Source organism: Eucalyptus grandis, chromosome 1 (assembly GCF_016545825.1).
Source record: "Eucalyptus grandis isolate ANBG69807.140 chromosome 1, ASM1654582v1, whole genome shotgun sequence".
Classification (NCBI taxonomy): domain Eukaryota; kingdom Viridiplantae; phylum Streptophyta; class Magnoliopsida; order Myrtales; family Myrtaceae; genus Eucalyptus; species Eucalyptus grandis.
This window is the reverse complement of record NC_052612.1, coordinates 43,355,508-43,374,141: the sequence shown is the minus strand read 5'-3', so window position 1 is coordinate 43,374,141 and position 18,634 is coordinate 43,355,508. Positions and strand designations below refer to the sequence as shown.

At 41.7% G+C, this 18,634-nt stretch overlaps 3 protein-coding genes across 4 annotated transcripts; 2 read left to right on the top strand and 1 right to left on the bottom strand.

Moving 5' to 3' along the window:
* LOC104421166 (nuclear pore complex protein NUP1) lies at nt 1–10,459 on the top strand. Of its 2 annotated transcripts, XM_010033027.3 has the most exons (11): nt 2–563; nt 1,603–1,649; nt 3,825–3,940; nt 4,594–4,768; nt 4,877–5,176; nt 5,247–5,330; nt 5,417–5,770; nt 5,918–6,142; nt 6,636–7,195; nt 7,994–9,171; nt 9,274–10,459. In XM_010033027.3, the coding sequence occupies exons 1-11, from the start codon at nt 242–244 to the stop codon at nt 9,897–9,899; spliced, it is 3,987 nt and encodes a 1,328-aa protein (XP_010031329.1). In that variant the 5' UTR covers nt 2–241; the 3' UTR covers nt 9,900–10,459. The 2 variants fall into 2 exon arrangements, with proteins under 2 accessions (XP_039170911.1, XP_010031329.1); XM_039314977.1 differs by having other exon boundaries at nt 1–563; nt 7,994–10,459.
* A 2,275-nt stretch (nt 10,460–12,734) lies between these two features.
* Nucleotides 12,735–14,397, bottom strand: LOC104421165 (uncharacterized protein At5g39865). Its single transcript, XM_010033024.3, has one exon. It carries the CDS (start codon nt 14,158–14,160, stop codon nt 12,979–12,981), a length of 1,182 nt encoding a protein of 393 aa, XP_010031326.2. The 5' UTR covers nt 14,161–14,397; the 3' UTR covers nt 12,735–12,978.
* Nucleotides 14,398–16,712: 2,315 nt separating this feature from the next.
* LOC104421164 (cucumber peeling cupredoxin-like) lies at nt 16,713–17,637 on the top strand. The gene is made up of 2 exons (XM_010033022.3): nt 16,713–17,047; nt 17,155–17,637. The coding sequence occupies exons 1-2, from the start codon at nt 16,861–16,863 to the stop codon at nt 17,586–17,588; spliced, it is 621 nt and encodes a 206-aa protein (XP_010031324.1). The 5' UTR covers nt 16,713–16,860; the 3' UTR covers nt 17,589–17,637.
* The last annotated feature ends 997 nt before the right edge of the window (nt 17,638–18,634 follow it).

Below are 18,634 nucleotides of genomic sequence, written 5' to 3'. Positions count from 1 at the left end.
GCGCGGAAAATTAAAAACCCTAATTTCCTCCTCCCCCGCTTTCTCTCTCTTCCGCTCCCTTCGTGACCTCTCTCCCCAGGAGCCGAGCCGAGCCGAGCCGAGCCGAGCCTAGCGAAGCCAGAGCCGAGCGAAGCGGAGCCGAAGCCGAAGCCGGAGCCGGAGCCGGAGCCGGAGCCGGAGCCGGACCAGGCGAGCCGACAAGGGCTTCCCGCCGGCCTATAACTTCCTTTGCAACCCCCCCATGGCGACGTCCCAGAGCGAGAGGAGCCCGTACGATGCCCCCGGGGGCGGGGGCAGCGGCGGCGGTGGCGCGGGGGGCAAGTTCCGGAAGAAACCCTACCGGAGGCACCAGGCGACGCCGTACGACCGCCCCCCGGTCGCGTTCCGGAATGCCGGCGCCGTCCCCGGCGTCGGCGGTGGGGCCGGCGACGGCTGGTTGAGGAGGATCGTCGATCCGGCCCAAAGGCTCCTCGCCGCCGGCGCGCACCGGCTCTTCGCCTCCGTCTTCAGGAAGCGCCTCACGCAGCCCCCTACGCCTCCGCCTCCGCGGCCGCAGCCGCCAGGTACGCCGGCTCTGCTTCTGCTCTTTGGAGTTGCGCTTTTTTTTTTCGTTTCTTGGGCTCTCTGTGTGCTGGTTTTTTCCTCTTTCCGCGGTTATTGGCCGACCGAAGCGTCCTTCTGTAATCGGACTTCTCTGCCGGTTTCGCCGTTGTGAAGCTCGTTTTTCTGGCTTTGGTTCTTCTCCGTGCAAAATTTCTCTTAGGTAGTTCTCTGTAATGGTTTTTCTGCTCTATGAAATGTTTAATTTTTGGTTTTCTCTGGCTTCCTGATTACGAGTTATCAGTAATGCCAGGAAGTAGGGTTTGAGTGTTGAAGTGATGCTACCGTTTGTTAGTTAGTCGCGATTATCATTGAGGATTAAATTGTTAAAGTGGAAGTATTCATGAGGTTCTCCCGACCTGGCACTGTAGTTAGGATGCTATACGCTCTGCAAGTTGGTGTCTTTTTGCGATTTTTGTGCCTTTTGGCTAGTATGGGGTGATGGAAAAATGAATCCTTACATGGAGAGATTTTGGCAGTGATCCTGTACAATTTAATTGGCCTTGTTTTCTAAGTCGTATTTTCATATTACTAAGTATTCTTTTTCAGTAAATATGAACTGAAACTATTAAAAGGGAGTTTTTATGTGACGCATAATTTCATTTTTGTTTACATTTCCTGTCTAGATGCCGATCAAGAGCTATTTCTTTACAGTTTTGCTAGTTGTTGCTGGGAGAATGTCTTTTTTTATTTGCTTATGAGGCTTGTGGATATACAGAGCATCATATTTACACTTTATGTGGTGCTAGATGCTAGGGAAAGCATTGTAGATTGACTTGGATATCTATGGGGTGCTATAGTGGGAAATTGTCGTTCAACCGAGACTTGCAGTTATTTTCTCTGTTTTGTTAAAAAAAATAAAATCAGGAATCAGTTTCTTCATCTTTTAAAGATAGTCGCATGCTTCAAGTTTATGTTGGTTTTCCTTAGTCCATCTCTTTTTGAAGTTTAAGCATTCTGAAATTTTTCTTACTATTATGTTTAAATGTATGGTTTTATCAGAAGCAGATCGAGATGAAAGGGACAAGCGACAAGAGACAGTCCTCCTAGTAAGATAAATACCCATTATTTTCATCTTACGATTGCTTTTTATTGTTTTCTTTCAATTATTTGTATTCCTAGAGTAACATTATTTGGTGGAATTTTCATTTTGCTCTCTTTAATTTTTCTTGGTGAAGGTGTTGTCCTAGAGTTTAGTTTGGTAGGTTGTACTTAATTTCCAAAGAAAAATGCCACTAAAACTATGTTTTGCCGAGACGGAGCTGGGATACTGCTGTCTTCGTGGGGAAAGACTGTTGATAGAGATGAAGTATTGGTCTGCTAACTCTACTTGCTCATTGTTTTGAGACTTGAGTGTTGTGTAAGGACATACTTCATGGACGTGCTTAAAATTAGGCACAGAAGAGGAATGGGTTTGCAGTTCAATTTCAAGTAAAGATGATGTTATTTTGATACAGTGTACTATAGTTTGACTTAAATGTAGCAAAAGGCCACTAGAACTATGTTTTGCCGAGACAGAGCTGGGATACTGCTGTCTTCGTGGGGAAAGACTGTTGATAGAGATGAAGTATTGGTCTGCTAACTCTACTTGCTCATTGTTTTGAGACTTGAGTGTTGTGTAAGGACATACTTCATGGACGTGCTTAAAATTAGGCACAGAAGAGGAATGGGTTTGCAGTTCAATTTCAAGTAAAGATGATGTTATTTTGATACAGTGTACTATAGTTTGACTTAAATGTAGCAAAAGGCCACTAAAACTATGTTTTGCCGAGACAGAGCTGGGATACTGCTGTCTTCGTGGGGAAAGACTGTTGATAGAGATGAAGTATTGGTCTGCTAACTCTACTTGCTCATTGTTTTGAGACTTGAGTGTTGTGTAAGGACATACTTCATGGACGTGCTTAAAATTAGGCACAGAAGAGGAATGGGTTTGCAGTTCAATTTCAAGTAAAGATGATGTTATTTTGATACAGTGTACTATAGTTTGACTTAAATGTAGCAAAAGGCCACTAGAACTATGTTTTGCCGAGACAGAGCTGGGATACTGCTGTCTTCGTGGGGAAAGACTGTTGATAGAGATGAAGTATTGGTCTGCTAACTCTACTTGCTCATTGTTTTGAGACTTGAGTGTTGTGTAAGGACATACTTCATGGACGTGCTTAAAATTAGGCACAGAAGAGGAATGGGTTTGCAGTTCAATTTCAAGTAAAGATGATGTTATTTTGATACAGTGTACTATAGTTTGACTTAAATGTAGCAGAAAGTACGATTATTAGAAATTGGCATGCTGAATGGGAGATCAGGAGGTTGGGGGAGGATCTTGCTTATGAGAAAGGAAGATGATGGAAAGTTTTAGAATTCAGATTCAAGTATCAAGGACTCCCTGTGGCTGGGAATTGGTGTGCAACTGGAAGATCTTTCTCAATGAGGATGTTTTAGTGGGAAATTTAATTGAGCTAGAGCTAGAGCTATTTCCTTGTCTATGTCACTGTTACCAGAACATATTTTTAAATAAAAACATATGATCTTTTGCGTTTAGGTGAGTGGGAGGCTAATTTCTGGGTTGAGGTAAGACAATTGCCTCTGTTGTGTTTCCTTTTTCAGTGTTCAGGTCCTTATGAGATGTTACATCTGGATGACAAAAGAAATGTATGTGACTTAGTTCTTTGAAGTTTTTTGCTTCAATTAAACATCAATGCCAGTAGCATACTGTTGCTGTCATTTTCAAAGGACAAGAAGAGGTATAGCACTTGGAATGTATGGAAACAATAAACTGAGAGAGTAGCTCAGTCTGCTGGCATAGCGAGAGCATAATCCTGAGTTTCCTGTACAATTGCTATTTTCTTTGTACTACTTTCATTCTGCGGCTGAGGATTGGCCTATTTGTCAAAGGCAAATCTTCGACAGGTATTAAATTAACATCAGGTCTCCTTAATCCTACTTATGTAGCACTCAATATCAATAGAAGTGACCATGGCAGACATCTGGCAGGATCGATCACCACCAGAAGTTTGATCTGGTTCTCCTGATTCTGCCATGGGTTGAATAAGAGGCATGATGCTTCAGTCCACCAGCCAAATGAATTTATTGTGTCTATAGCTATTTTTTTGCTCCGCCTATGTCTGTGGTTATGGAATGTATCTACTACTCTGAAGTGTGCATGGACAGTGCTGTAATCTGTATTTTATAAATTCGATCTTTTATGTAATCTCTTCTATGTGTAGGGCATTTCGAGAGAGCAAAAAGTGGCCATCAGTGAAGTTCAGCAACCTGCTTCTACATCTGAGGGAGGTTGTTTTACTGAGCTGGAGAAAGTTTTAAAGCAGAAGACCTTTACCAGGCAAGCAATTGTAGATATGATAAATATTTTCAGCTTGTAGCATTTTTTTTTTTTTTTTTTTTTTTTTTTTTTCCGGGGAGCTCATCTTTTGGGTGTCGTTTGTGATTATATTTGATTTTGTTATTAGACTATAGAGAGAACCTATGCAGGAATGTGACACTTAAATGATTAAACCTTTTTATTATGGCCATTCTTTGTTTTACGTAGTACCCCTCTAATATTATAATTTTTCTTATTTTTATATGGTGTCAATTTGTGATGCATGAATTGTGGACAGATAAATGCATAAAACCGAAGCATATCAAAGAGTCACCTTTTGCAGCCACAATGGGGTTGCACACACCAAACCAAACTCCTATTGTGTGTCATGGTGGATCATTACTGGACTAACTGTTACAGCTATTCCAGTGCTACATTAACCAGTGCACTTTTTGATCCGTTCTGATGTCTATTGCCTTTGTTGAATACATACCTATTTGGTGGGATGAACCACGGTTTTGCCTCTAAGTTAGTCTTCTTCTTTTTGTCGGTTATACTTTAATGTCAGCTGCGATACAGTTCTCATCTCTGATTCAATCGAGGAACACTTTTAAAGTTATAAGGTGCCATCAAGTGATTTCTTTTTATTCTGATATTTGTGTTCAACTACACAGATCAGAGATTGATCGGTTGACAGCCCTACTCCATGCTAGAACTGCTGATATACATGTTGCAGATGAAGGGAGGAAGTCAGAAGATTTACCATCAAAGTCATTTAATGGGAAAGAAGAAGTATCAGACATTATTGGACAAGACAATGGCAGCGAAAGCCGGCTTACCAAAACTCATGTCAGTTCAAATGAAAAATTCTTTGAATATGAATTAAACTGATCTTTGGTATTTATGTCGTAGAAGTATTAAATAGCATTGTTCTTAAGTGGGGATGTGCTTTTATAGGTCCTTGATGAGGATGTTGCATCACCAGCAGAGCTTGCAAAAGCCTACATGGGCAGCAGGCCTCCAAAAGTGGCCCCGTCTATTCCGGGAACTCGCACTCAGACAATCAGAGAAGATTCGACAATTTTTACTCAGTCGCAGCAGGCTTTGAAATCCCCAGTTGTGTCACTTGTCCCCAGGTCTTCACCGCGTTTAGGGGCTCTTGAAAATGGATATATGACACCAAGATCCCGCGGCAGGTCTGCAATATACAGCATGGCACGGACTCCATATTCCAGAGTTCTCCCCACTCCTGCCAAGGTCCTTATTTTGGCATAGAACTTCTATTACATAGCAACTTGTGACATTGTCTAACTTATATCATTTTCAGAGTGTTGAGCCTGTAGCTGATGGCCATAGGGGACCTTCCTCATCACAAGCATGGGAGCATGGCAGAGTTTCTGGATCTAATAATGTACTCATCAATCTGATTGTCAAATTTTATTTATCAACTGGACTGTAGATTGCTATAATTTCCTACACTTATTTTCTTGAATGCAGGCTTTGAAACGAAGAAGTTCCATCTTTGAAAATGATATAGGCTCTGTTGGTCCAATACGAAGAATTCGCCAAAAACCAAATCTTTTATCTCAAAGGAACTGGAGTTTGCCAGTCTCTGGAGGTGGAGTTACTCAAGTTTCCGACCACCCTTCCCCAAGTCAAAAGTTGCTTTCTTTGGGTGAAAAAAACAACTTTACTGATCAATCAGTTGACAATGAGGACAGTGATATTCCTGTCAGAAACATGGCCTCTACTTCTTCCAAGTCTACTGAAATGGCTTCCAAAATACTGCAGCAACTTGATAAAATAGTTTCGCCTCCCAAAGAGAGAGCATCTGATCTGAAGCTAGCCAGCGTAAGTGAAAAGTTACCTACAAAGTTGTCTCCATCAAAATTACGTGGACAGGCTCTTAAGAGTCTTGAGCATATTGATTCGTCCAAATTCCTAGAGATTGTTCAAGATACCAATAAATTAGATGATTTAGCTGTAAGCTTGTTGCAGGATGCCAGAGAGGCCATCTCACAGAAGCCAGATAAAGTTGAGCAGAATGGTCCATCTAATTTTTCTTTTTCCAACATTGCTGCCGTGAATGGTTTGGGTGATACAGTTTTGAGTAAGAAGAAAGATGTTGTTGGCCCTGTTAAATCTGTGGATTCCAATTCGATGAATTTTCTGGTCCATCTGGCATCGCGACCAAACGGGGGATTCAAAATGAGCGCACATGAGGTGAAAAAATTGTGCTTTTTTTGTGGAGATCAATTAGATGTTCACTTTACTAAATTTCTGTATTTTCCTTTCATCCTCTTGTAAGTTCTCTTCATATAATCTTTTATGAGGTATAGCCTCAGATTCTAATATATAGTGCACATGCTCTTTTTTTGGGGGAGGAACATTAATGGCTTATTTTGAAAAAAAGAACTCTTTAGTGTTAAGTAATCTGCATTTTGGATAAATGGTCTAGCAAGGCAGAGATTGCTAGTTCTCTCTATCTAACGGATGTGCAATTATATAGTCAAGATATCTTTTCTGTATTCAAGCCTTTTCATCTTAAGTGGTTCCCTTTGGTGCCTTTTATCTTTTGATTTTTGAAGGAAAAATGTCTTATATCTTAATACTAACATTGGGGAGATAGGCGGACTTGCTGTTTATTTTCCATTGGAAACTATATAACCTTTTGTTGATGTCCCTGTTAACTTCTTTTAAGGATTCTTGTTTGTAGGATTTCTTCGATTTGGATGATGATGGTCATTCCAGCGAGATGCTAACTTGCACTTCGGTTGAAGGGAGAGAAAAGCAGGATACCTCAGCAGTGGATTGCAAGCAAGCAGCTGCTGAAGCTGTCAAAGTTGATAAGTCTTTGTCTATTTCTGAAGTAAATGCCTCCGCACGTGTTTTGAAGGAGAAAAGTGATGTGGGAACTAATGACTTATTGAGTTCGGGTGGAACGAGTGCCAGTCTTAGCTTCTCAAGTGTGCCTGTGGCCAGCACCGACGTCCAATCAGATGTACAAGCTACTCAGACGACCTCAAAATTTGATAAAACTGGTTCAGAGAGGCAGTCAAATGCCGTCTCATCGGTCGTTGGTTTTGTTGATAAAATGGCGTCATCCACTGAACAGAATGCTGTGCCCACCACATTTGGTGGCTTTGGCCTCAATAATGGATCTGCCATGGAAGCTAATAAGGTTTCCCCATTTTCTTTCCCTTCATCCTCATCATTTGGTGGATCAAATCCGAAGTTTGGTATCTCATCTGATACAAAATCAGAGAGCTCAAGCAGGTCAGTGTACGTTTCATTACTGGCGATAAGTTTCTTTTTGATTCTTCAACTATCTAATCCATTGACTTTTTTTATATAATTGGTCTGTCATTGGTCTGTCATTAGCTTTTGTTTCTCTTTGGAAAAAGTTTAGTGAAATAGCGTGAGCTTTCTGAAGATAGCTATTTAATATTGACTCCTGTTGTGAACATGTACTTTTGTGAAATTTAGGTTCCTGGCATCAAGCCATGGGAGTATGTATTTCACTGCAGTTATGCATGGGCAATGGACTTGACATGGCTGATGCCAAATGGGATCTTAAATATACAATGCTGCTGTTTTCATCAAAAATGCCTTTTTATGGTTATTGGTTTACTCAACTGCCGTTGTTAATGAGTTTGCTTCTAGCGTATGACATGATAGAAAGTTTAGGGATTAGAAGAAGTATAGGCATTTTACCTCCAGTTTACTGGCTGGTAACGGTGGCTAATGCTTGAGGCCTGAAACTGACTGTTGTTTTGTGTGAGTTTTGGTTATTTCTTGATTTTCTCTGTAAATATTGAGCAAGGTGATCGTGGTTGACAGCATGCTGCATGGTTTTCCATTTCTTCAGCACTCATGATTTGATTTTTCACTTCTTACTGGGTACACTTTAGTTTTTTGCCTTTGTCCACTCGATGTTCATTTTGAAATATTTCATCATATATGTTGTTTTGATATTTCAAGGGTGAATATGACGATCTTGGTTAAGATTGTGCAACCTGTATTCATAAGAGGATGTGTAGAATGCTGACTGTTTGTTTAATTTGCTGCCTGCAGCTTTTTTAGTGTTGCCACCGTCCCAGCTGTTACTGCCAAAGTTCCTGAATTCAATAAAACTGATGATAAAAAAGATTTGAAGGATGGAGTGGTATCTGCTACACCTGAGCCTACTTCTCTGGGATCTGGGGCAACATCATCGGCTTCGACTGCATTCACATTTGGTCTTCCTCCTAAGTCTATGACCTCTAACCAGCGAGTATCCTCACCTATATCAGCGGAGTTAAATGCCACTGTTACTCAAAAGCCATCCAGCGGCCTTTCTTTCACTTCTACCTGTAATGGCACCAGTATTGACGTCCAAACGTCAACCAGTGCTCCCACTGCTGGTTTGTCTATGTCAACAGCAGCACCCTCCTTTCCAGCTTCTTCAATATTCAAAATCGGGTCCTCTGTGTCAACTTTAGTTTCACCAGCAGCAACTACTCCATCTGTTTCTCCAGGAGAAGCCAAGACGAAGGTGGACACTGACTCTGGAAATGTCACCAGCAATCTTTTTTCGGCTCCATCTTCTGCAAATGCCACCACAGGAAGTGGCATCTTCGGGCTTCGTCCACCAGCTTCCACATCAACTCTTGAGACAAAAAAAGAGGGTACTTCATTATTTGATGCTGCCAATGGTTCTTCACAACTTTCAGCATCTGCCTCTGGGACTGCAGTACCAGCCTTGACTCAGAGTGCCTCACTTCAATCTGGATCATCTGCGGCATCTTTTTCATTTGGATTGTCTGGGAATACTGGAAGCCCTATGTTTGGTTCATCTTCTGCACCAAAACTGTTCTCTGGGCCGTCATTTGGCATGAGTTCTGCTTCCTCTTCAGAGGCGAATTCTGTCAGTACTGGTAGCAGCACTACTTCAAATGCGTTTGCTTCTTGGCAGTCATCAACACTTCCTGTATTTGGTACCTCAGCAGCATCTCAATCGACCAGTTTTTCTTTTGGCGCGCCAGCAGCTTCTAGCAGTCAAATATTTGGATCATCAGGTTCCACATCTTCTTCAAGCAGTACTGTTTTTGGAGCAACCAGCATGACGACTGCTTCTATTGGTCCCCCTATTTTTGGGACAAGCAGCAATTTGTCTGCTTCCACTGGGCCCTCTATTTTCGGATCAACCAATGCCTCATCTGCTTCCTCTATGTTTGGATCAACCAGCGCCCCTCCTACTTTTGGATCAACTGGTGCTTCCTCTGCTTCAACTTTCCCGTTTACTTCTGCTGCTTCTAGCACACCTTCAGTGCCTGGTTCTGGGAATTCTAATTCTTTGTTTGCCTTTGGTTCAGCACCCTCAGGCAATAATGATCAGATGAATGCAGAGGATAGCATGGCTGAGGACACAGTTGTCGCGACTACTCCCTCAGTTCCTGCGTTTGGCCAGAAACCAACCTCACCACAACCTTCGGCTGGGTATATGTTCAACTTACCGACTTCAGCGGCTAAACCTTTCCAATTTGGAAGTCAACAGAACCTGTCCACCCCGCTGAACCCATTTATGGCTTCTGGCAGTTTAGATCTAGGTGGAGGATCCACCCCGCCCACGCCGAACCCGTTTATGGCTTCTGGCAGTTTAGATCTAGGTGGAGGATCCACCCTGCCCATGCCGAACCCGTTTATGGCTTCTGGCAGTTTAGATCTAGGTGTAGGATCCACCCTGCCCATGCCGAACCCGTTTATGGCTTCTGGCAGTTTAGATCTAGGTGTAGGATCCACCCTGCCCACGCCGAACCCATTTATGGCTTCTGGCAGTTTAGATCTAGGTTTAGGATCCACCCCGCCCCTGCCGAACCCATTTATGGCTTCTGGCAGTTTAGATCTAAGTGGAGGAGGGAGCTTCTCACTTGGAACCATCGCTGGTGACAAGTCTGGTCGTAAAATCATAAAAGTTAAGCACAAGCAAAGGAGGAAATAGGAGAAATTTTGCTTTGGCGCAGCTGGTGGATTGATGTCCAGGACCTTGGTTATTTCTGATCAGTTGGTTGGAGATAATAATTTCGTTGGAGGAACCGGGTGTCCCTTCTGATAACGTGATTCTTGGTCGCAGTGATGTCAATGAAGCCTCACCAGGTTACGCCCTTCTCTATTATTTTCCTTTTGAATTTTCTCCTTATGCATTTTTCTTTTTTTTTCTTTTTTTTTCTTTTTCCTCTTTTTCCGCGACATAAGTTGTCACAATTTTGTATCCGACATTGTAGCGAATTTGTGGACCTCTTCCTGTACTAGTATGTGTACTAGCCTCCTGGTCGTAGGTGGAGATTGTCGACCCCACCCAACCCCCCTTCTTTCTCCTTCCCCTTTCTCTTTTTCTCCTCCTACTGTGCACTCCCGATATGTGTAACATAAAGGAACTCATATTTGTCAGCTTAAGAAAGCCGCCACTCATGGGGGTTGGCCTCTGCTTTTTTTTTTTGGCATTATGATGGTAAATGATGGAATGCAATGGTGGCGTGATATTTGTTTCTCGGTCGAATATTTTGAATCCTGTCCGTGGGTTTGTCTAGATTTGGCACACACTGACCTGACTTGCAGAAGAAAGAAAGGAAGAAGAGGTAGGCAAAGCCCTTACTTGGATGATTTATACTGTTTGCAGCTGGCTCTAATGGATTTGCCATAAAAACTGTCGGATGTGTGTATCCCCCCGTCCCTCTGCAGCGAAGCTTTGTTTCCAATGCCCTCAAAAAACGGTGTGGGAAAAGCAATTCCTGACTTTAGAATGATGATGATTCGCTCTCAAAATGCGGCTAACACACGCTGAGCCAGTCTGCGATCGAAAAGCGTAGACTCTCCTCCCGATCACTAGAGCATGTCCTACTGTCGTGTGATATTCGGAAATTTCTTCATTTCCAATGCTATTTAGGAGATTAAGACGATGAATGATATTCATGAATTATTTGATTACTTCGATTTAAGGTAGGAGGACTTCTGGGAAATTTCCTTTTGGAGTCGAGATTTTTACGCTTGTGAGTTTGTTGAGGGTTATCAACTCTTTTTGAGGGTCAAAAGGGGCGACTTGATGGGAAATGCTATGAAGGTTCTGGAACATTACAAACTTAACGTGAATGTAAAATTTATTGGTCGTTGCATTATCCGAATGTGCCGTAGTTGAGAAAAATCAATTGGTATATATAATTTCACTAACTTCAATATGCATAATTGGATAGAGATTGGCGCATAACTTATTATCCGATATTGATGGTAAAAATTGTATGGATACATTTTTTACTGGGCGGGATCGATATACCCAAAGAGCACATAGGTTAGCGAAAGTGGAAATTTACCAAGATAAGGGATTATTTATATCATTTTCCCTATCTTTTGCATGGCATGGAAGTTTCGGTCATGTACAATAATAAATAGAAAATTGTGTACGTCGTTCTACATTCATCTGTTTATTCATTATGGTTCAATTTGTATGGAATATTTAGATTGTGACATGTAATTCCCGAAACCACACTGTATACTCGGTTGAAATAATCGAAAGGTTTCGGAATTGATCTGCTTGAAAGTAAGGGACTGCAAACCACAGACGTCAAGTTCAGATTCAGGAAGAACAAAAAATATGAAGCGCACGGGCAGGAAGTACAAACTAATAAAACAGAGGCAGGAAGTAATATCATTGTGCTTACCGTCAAAAGAGTAGCCTTCGTTGTGGAATGGAACTGCAATGTCGGTAGCGAACGACTTCATACAAACATTTGCAACTGTACCAGAAGTAGGCTAATTGCACTCATGCCAACAAGTAATGCAACACAACATGATACATTGATATGTTGTTTTAAAAAAAAAAAAATAGAGAATTCTAATATGTTGGAATACGTTATATATTAAATGTATATTTATATATATATATGATAAATTATCATTTTTATGATTATTTCAATAATATTAATTTAATTTAAATTTATAAATAAATTTATTTATGCATTTATACTAAAAATATTAGTCCATCATTTGTTAATATTATTCATTATTTTAATTTGACAAATGTTACTCCATTTTAATAATCCATAAAATTTGAAGAAAACACAAACAATCCACATTTTTGGACTAATGTGTCAATGCACGACGGAAGAGAATAAAAGAAAAAAAAAAAAACTTAGGAGCGCGAATTGTATGTCACGGGAAGTAAGAATCATAAGAGAAAAGAATATTAAGTTTATTTTATCTCCTCTTTATTATTTTTATTATTTTTATTTTTATAGAATTTTTTAAAATTGACCTTATGCATATTGGAATCATATGTTCGAACTTGTGTGTCGAAATTCCGAACTCAAGTGTCAGGAGAATTGACCCGAGGTTAGATTTTTTGACACCTATTAACCGAGTGCAAAGAGTATTGAATAGTACAGAGAGTGTCGAACACATGTTGGAATATCCAATACGACACAAAAACTCTTATAAGTGTTGGTGCTTCCTATGTTCAAGGCAATTATGCATTTCTTTAGCTGCAATTCCTCTTCTAATCTAGATGTGAATTTGCCACTGAGGATTTGCAGCTGTCTCGAAGTAAGCAAAGGAAATAAATTCCCAGTCAAGAAATGAGGAAAGCAAGAAGATCACAGTCTACCATTTGATAAGTCTTCTTTCAGTATGCAAAGGAAGTATGACAGATTTGAATCTAATGACTGTCATAGATGGCTCTTGCGACAATAGCCATATACCAAACCTCCAAATCATTCGATTCATCTGTTGGCAGCTCCTATTTTAAGCGACCTACTCCGAAATCAGATTACACTTTCTCCGGTGCTTTTGCCAAATGGAATGCTTGAGAGCTTGTATTGAAAGCCAGGAAGATTTATTTGTCTTCAGATTTTACAGAATATATTCAGCAAACATAGACCAACCCAATGCCCATACAAGTTTTAGTGTAAGAGAACTTGATGGGAGGAAAGAGCACCCAACCGATGTATATTTTATAGGAGCTTTACAATGAAACAAGTAAATTGGGGACCACACCAGGGGAAAAATGATCAGAAATGAGGTGAATTCTCTCAACAGCAAAGTGGGCAAATAATCAGGCCGTTCTCATTGCAATCTGAGCATATAGTCGCCACCGGCGAGTCTTCGCCGACGAGCTTGTGGCTGCCGTTGCATTTAAAACACACCACGAATTTCATACCACCGCAACCTTCACACGGACCGGTAGAGCTATCGATCGGGACTCCCTCAAGAATCTTCTTGAGCTTGCCTTGCTCATGTAACCCCAGCACTTGTTCAGCTCCACCGATGTACCTCCCCTTAATGAACACCCTCGGCGGGACCGCTTTCCCGCCCAAGACATCCCACAATTCTTCCTTAAACTCGGTGTGCATCGACACGTCTCGCTCGCAGTATAGGATGCGGAAGCTGTTGAGGAGGAAACGAATCTTGCCGCAGTCCTCGAATGTCTTTCTTATGCCTCTGAGGCTGGTCGTGTAGAAGATTACTGCGCCGCAGCCTCCAGGCGGGCACTTCTCTTCAAATGCCAACAGTGGATCAGCATCGTCATCGTCTTCCTCCTCCTCCTCAATTCGACGAGTTTTGGAAGGGGGCTCGTCGCAGCTCTTCTCTAAATCACCTGGCTCTGCCTCAATTCTTGGTCTCATCTCTTCTTGGCTGATCTTAATGTGCTCCTTCACGGCCTGCTCAAATGCTGCGAGCAGGTTAGGATCGAATAGAGTTGACGAATTCAAATCCGGCCGCCTAAAATTCGACACATTGATTTCCGATAACGGGGTCTTCAAACTGTTTCTGGGTAGCTCCTCTGCTTCAGACAATCTTGAAGCCGCCTCATCAGGAGACGATTCCAGCTCCGACTTCACGAGCACATTCTCACAGTTCTCTTTGCCAAGAAACGCGCTCTCCCCATTGACATTCGGACCAATGTTCTCCTTATTCTCCAAATCCTCGTCCTCCCCGCACTCCATCTCGGCATCGTCGAGATCCTTCATGAGCTCCGTGACGTCGATGACCTCCGGCTCTTGCGCCTCCACGACACCGCCCTGATTCTTCAGGCTCCGTTCGGAATTATCCTTGGGAAACAGCATGGTCTGAGCCTTCATGATCGGATTCTTCAAGAAGGCCTCGACGTACCCATCCGAGGCGTTCAGGTGGAGGATCGTGTCCTGCTTCAGATACCCGATGGGCTTGATCGTCTTGAGCTTCTTCAGCAGCTTCCCCTTCACTCCCTTCATTTCTTGTAACACCCCCACCCCCCCAACCCAAAAAAAGAAGGGAAAAAAAACCACAAAAAACTTCAGCAAGATGGAATCTTGATTCAGAGAGAGAGTGAAAACGAAGGAATCCCAAGATGGGTTCTCCGAAATAGGACCAGCCGAAGCGCAAAATCGAAGCGGAGAGCAAGAGAGAGAGACAGTGTTCTTCTCCTTTTGCAGGAGAGAGACAGAGGAGATTGTAAGGTTCCCGGTCCAAGTTCGCAACGGCTAGAAAGCTGTTACTTCGTATTTTAAAATTCGAAAAACATCGCCGGCGAGGCAGACCACAGTGCTAGATGAAACAGTGCAATGACGATCCGCCACGTGTCGAAGGGCGCACGTGGAGGCGGGCGATTGGACCGTCGAAAGTGAATTTCAGCTTGGGGCAAAGCAGAGGAGTCTGCGGCTAACGGTAAGATGATTTGCCCCCATCTGGGGTGGGGCCTACAGACCACGGCCGAGGGGATTCGGACCGAAGACGGACGATGCATGATTTTTCAGACAGCTTTCTGTCGAAATCTTTTGCTTTTTTCTCGACTTTTTTAAAGGCGTTTTTGGTGATGGGCGATTAGGCATGCCTCCTTTTTCGGTTCAAATTTTTCCCCTAATTTGAAAAGAGACGATTGGAAGGGGGAAGGGGAAGGTAGAATTTGGTGGAATATGAAGACAAAAATGTCATTATCTTCAATCAACTTGATGGGAATGTGAGGGCATCATATGTTCCACTTTTTCGCATTTAAATCAATGGCATATTGCTCTTCCCGTCTTTACCATAGACGTCCTTATCCAGTTTGACAAATGAGAAGTGAGTTTGTAAATAATCTTTCAAGTATGTGCTTATTCTCAACTCTGATTGGAAAATAAAGGATTTTGAGTCTAACTTAAATATGTTTCACAAAAGAATTTGAAATTAGGTCGTTTTCTTTAAACAGTCAAGAGTGGATTTTATTTCAATAAGTGGTCAAAATTTGCCAACTTACTTGCAAATAAGCCAAGTTTAGCGATTGAGCAAATCTTCATCAATAAGTGGTCAAACTTTCTTCTTCTTCTTCTTCTTTTTTCTTTGAACCGTGAAAGAAAGGTCCCAAAGTCTCAATAGTGGAAGACAAGCAATGGTGGGATCAAATGGCAATTTTGACTAAATTTTGCGCTTTTTTTAGATTTTTGGGTTCTTGGTCACCTGATGAAAAAATATCGGGGTATTTGTCTATTGGCACCATATATAAGAAAATTGCTTGAGCTACTCTTTAAAACACAAGAGCAAGTAGGCCAGCAAGGGATGTAGCCAACTAGTGAGAGCTCATGCTTTGATTTGAAATTTAGTTGGACATTTTCGGCCTTTATCTGAGACAATATCAACTCTAGCATTCTTTTTAAAAAACGGCCCAAACGTCAAAATTTTATTTGGGAAAGCATCTACTTTATATATATATATATATATATATATATATTTCAAAAAATGGTTCAATTTCAAGTTCTTATTTGAGAAAACATTTATTTAATGCCATTTTTGGAAGAACAACCTCACTTCGTATCCTTATTTGATATTTTCTCCCAAATAAATGGGAAAATTTAAAATTTCACTCATACAAAGAAATTGACTATTGCTTTTGACTCTCGGTTTGTAAGTATTTAAGATCTGATTTTTATATAAATTCCTAAGTCATTATTAATGTATACCTATCGATATTTAGTGTCATTAGAATCGAGCCAAGTTTTTTCCTAATCTTTTCTACCTAAAGATAGTTTTTTTCTAATTTTTCCGAAATAGTCAATACCTACTTTTGACTGAAAAAACCATAACAAGCAGACCCAACTATTAGATAATTATCTACCAACAATTAGAAGAAATTGATGGATTGGGGGTTTTATGTGGTCGTCCCTATTTTAGGCATGCGGCACTTCTTTAGCAGTATGCCGTGGATTTGGATGGTTTTGCCACTCAGAAGCTGGATGGTCTAATTTCTCGTCCAAAGATTTGGGACATTCAACGTTAAATTTATTCATAATTGTCAAAGTCTGTCATGATCAAATCCCATATTAAAATGATCCAAGCTAATCAATTTTTGAATCTGAGCATGAAGATCTGGCTACCTGAAATTCCCTAATGTACTCTATAAGCCTTGTGATTCAATTAAATCTAGACCTTTATTCATGCTGTGTGCATCAGATTCAAAGTAGTTCCTTCGCAATTAGTGGGACTATATCTGATAACATTCGGTTCCTGAGCTAGAAGTCTCCCAAGATCTTAATCAATCGTGCCAATCCTGAAGTTTGTAGTTGAGATTTTTCGAGTCACGACCAAGGATTCAATTTTTTTCATTCCAATCATGCGTCGTTTGCTCTGAGTGTCAGCAACAAGATCTCCTGGGAAGAAGAGTCTTACACAAATAGTATTATCGCCAGACTACATTAGATTAGATTAGATTAGATTAGATTCTGTAAATGTTGATATTTGCATGGAAAATCATATAAAGAGCCATTCCCTATTCGAAAAAAAATATCCGCGATTGCTCTTCTGCATTTACACCATCACATCATTCATCTTCCGATCTTAAAACGTTACGGTCTTCCTTCCATGGCGAAAGTCTCTTCATTTTCTACTTCATCCTCACGAGTCTATAGACCTTCCGTTGACATGAATCCTGAACAGTCTCCTCCTCCAAACTCTGCAGAGAGATGGCAGCGCAGAGACAGTTCTCCGCAACTTCACAGGCGCTTCTCTTGATCCTGGCGAGCGCGATCCTCAACGTCTCGAATGGCTTGCAGTACAAGGTTGGAGGCTCAATTTGGTCCATTCCTCCATACCCAACTTACTATTCCAACTGGTCCTCCTCCCACCATTTTCTCGTCGGCGACATCCTCGGTAACCTCTTCGGTTTCTTTAATTTCAGCCCTTTTGATGCATGTTGCTGTTTGATCACTGTGTAATTGGAAGAAGAATAATTCCTCTGGCTCTCCTTCGTGTCCTAGTTTTCGAGTTCGAGTCGGGCTTTTACAACGTGATGCAAGTGTCGAGGCGCGAGTACAAGGCCTGCACGGCAGACAATCCCTTCCGGTCCTTCCACGCAGGGCCGGCCAGAGTCCCGCTGATCGAGAAGGGCATGTTCTATTTCATCTGCAGCGTCTCGTATTACTGCTCTCTCGGGCAAAAGGTCGAGGTCGCCGTGTATCATCCTGTTCCAGTTATTGTTCGGCCGCCTCCCGTCCCAGCCACGGTCACTACCACCCCGGCGCCATCTTGTTCGCCCAAACAATTGCTAGGCAAGGGAATGGGCCGGAGCCACGAGCACTTCATACAAGCTCTGCAACATCAACCGTTGTTGTTCCTCTGCCTTCTGGTGACTTTCCTAATTGTAATGGATTTTCATTTCATGGGATCTCCTGTTATTTCGGCTTTGGCTTGAACTGCTGTGGCTACTGCACTTTGCTCATATTGTACAGAGAAAATTACACCGATGCAACCGTAGGTTTAATAACTGCACAGAAGTTTCTCCATTGTGACATCATCGACAATTACATTATGTGGCATCCACTATTTTGCGCCACAGAATGTTCTGTCGGCACAAGCCGAGGACTTAGAGTGAAAGAAGATGATACACAAATGGACATTGTAATGGTTGGGTCAATGCTAATTTTTTCTAGGAACCAGCTAATAATCCCTTCAAACTGATCAAACTTTTCCTGCGCAGCCAAAACGCCAATTGCAAGAATTCAAATCGACTCCAGATGATTTCAGATAGATACTTAACAAAAATTGCCACTGATGGAGGAAAAGTTGTCCCTCAGCTGAGCTTCAAAACACTTGGATGGATCGATGAATGCTGAAACATAGACAGCTATCCTGCTCTGGTGAAGGAACAGGGGTGACTGCACGCTCGAAGAATGTTTCTACGCACGGACCGGAGAGCTCGAGCGGATTCAGTCCACAGATTGATGAGTTTCGTGTAGACATAAAGTCCACCCAAGAACAGTCTATCTGATCTTGGATGCTTCCGGGTTTTCATCAATCTCTTCACTGAAACATTCAGTATTAGTACTGGGGTTAAGCCTCTGAGGGCAGAAATAATTCCATGGAGCAACATTTCATAGTTACCCTCTCTTTATTTCGCGGAAAATATTTTGCAGAAAAACATTTCCAGCATTTGGATTGTTTAGGAAAAGGAGTTAACGGAAAATTTATACTTAAATTTAGAAAAATAATTTCCTCATTAAAAATGTGAAAAACGTTATCCAAAATATGACTAGATATTGACACTTATACTAGAAAGTCTTTTTTTTGGGCACATAAATCTCAATGCTTGTTCTTGGGCCAAGGCCGGGTTCGTCATGGTTTGTCGAGGCTAAGCCCAAATCCAAAGAGGCTAGGTCCGAAACCCTAGTGGACCAGACTCCTTAGAGGTTGGGCTCGGGACACTATTGCCTTTGGTTGAACCTAGGACTTTGGTACCAT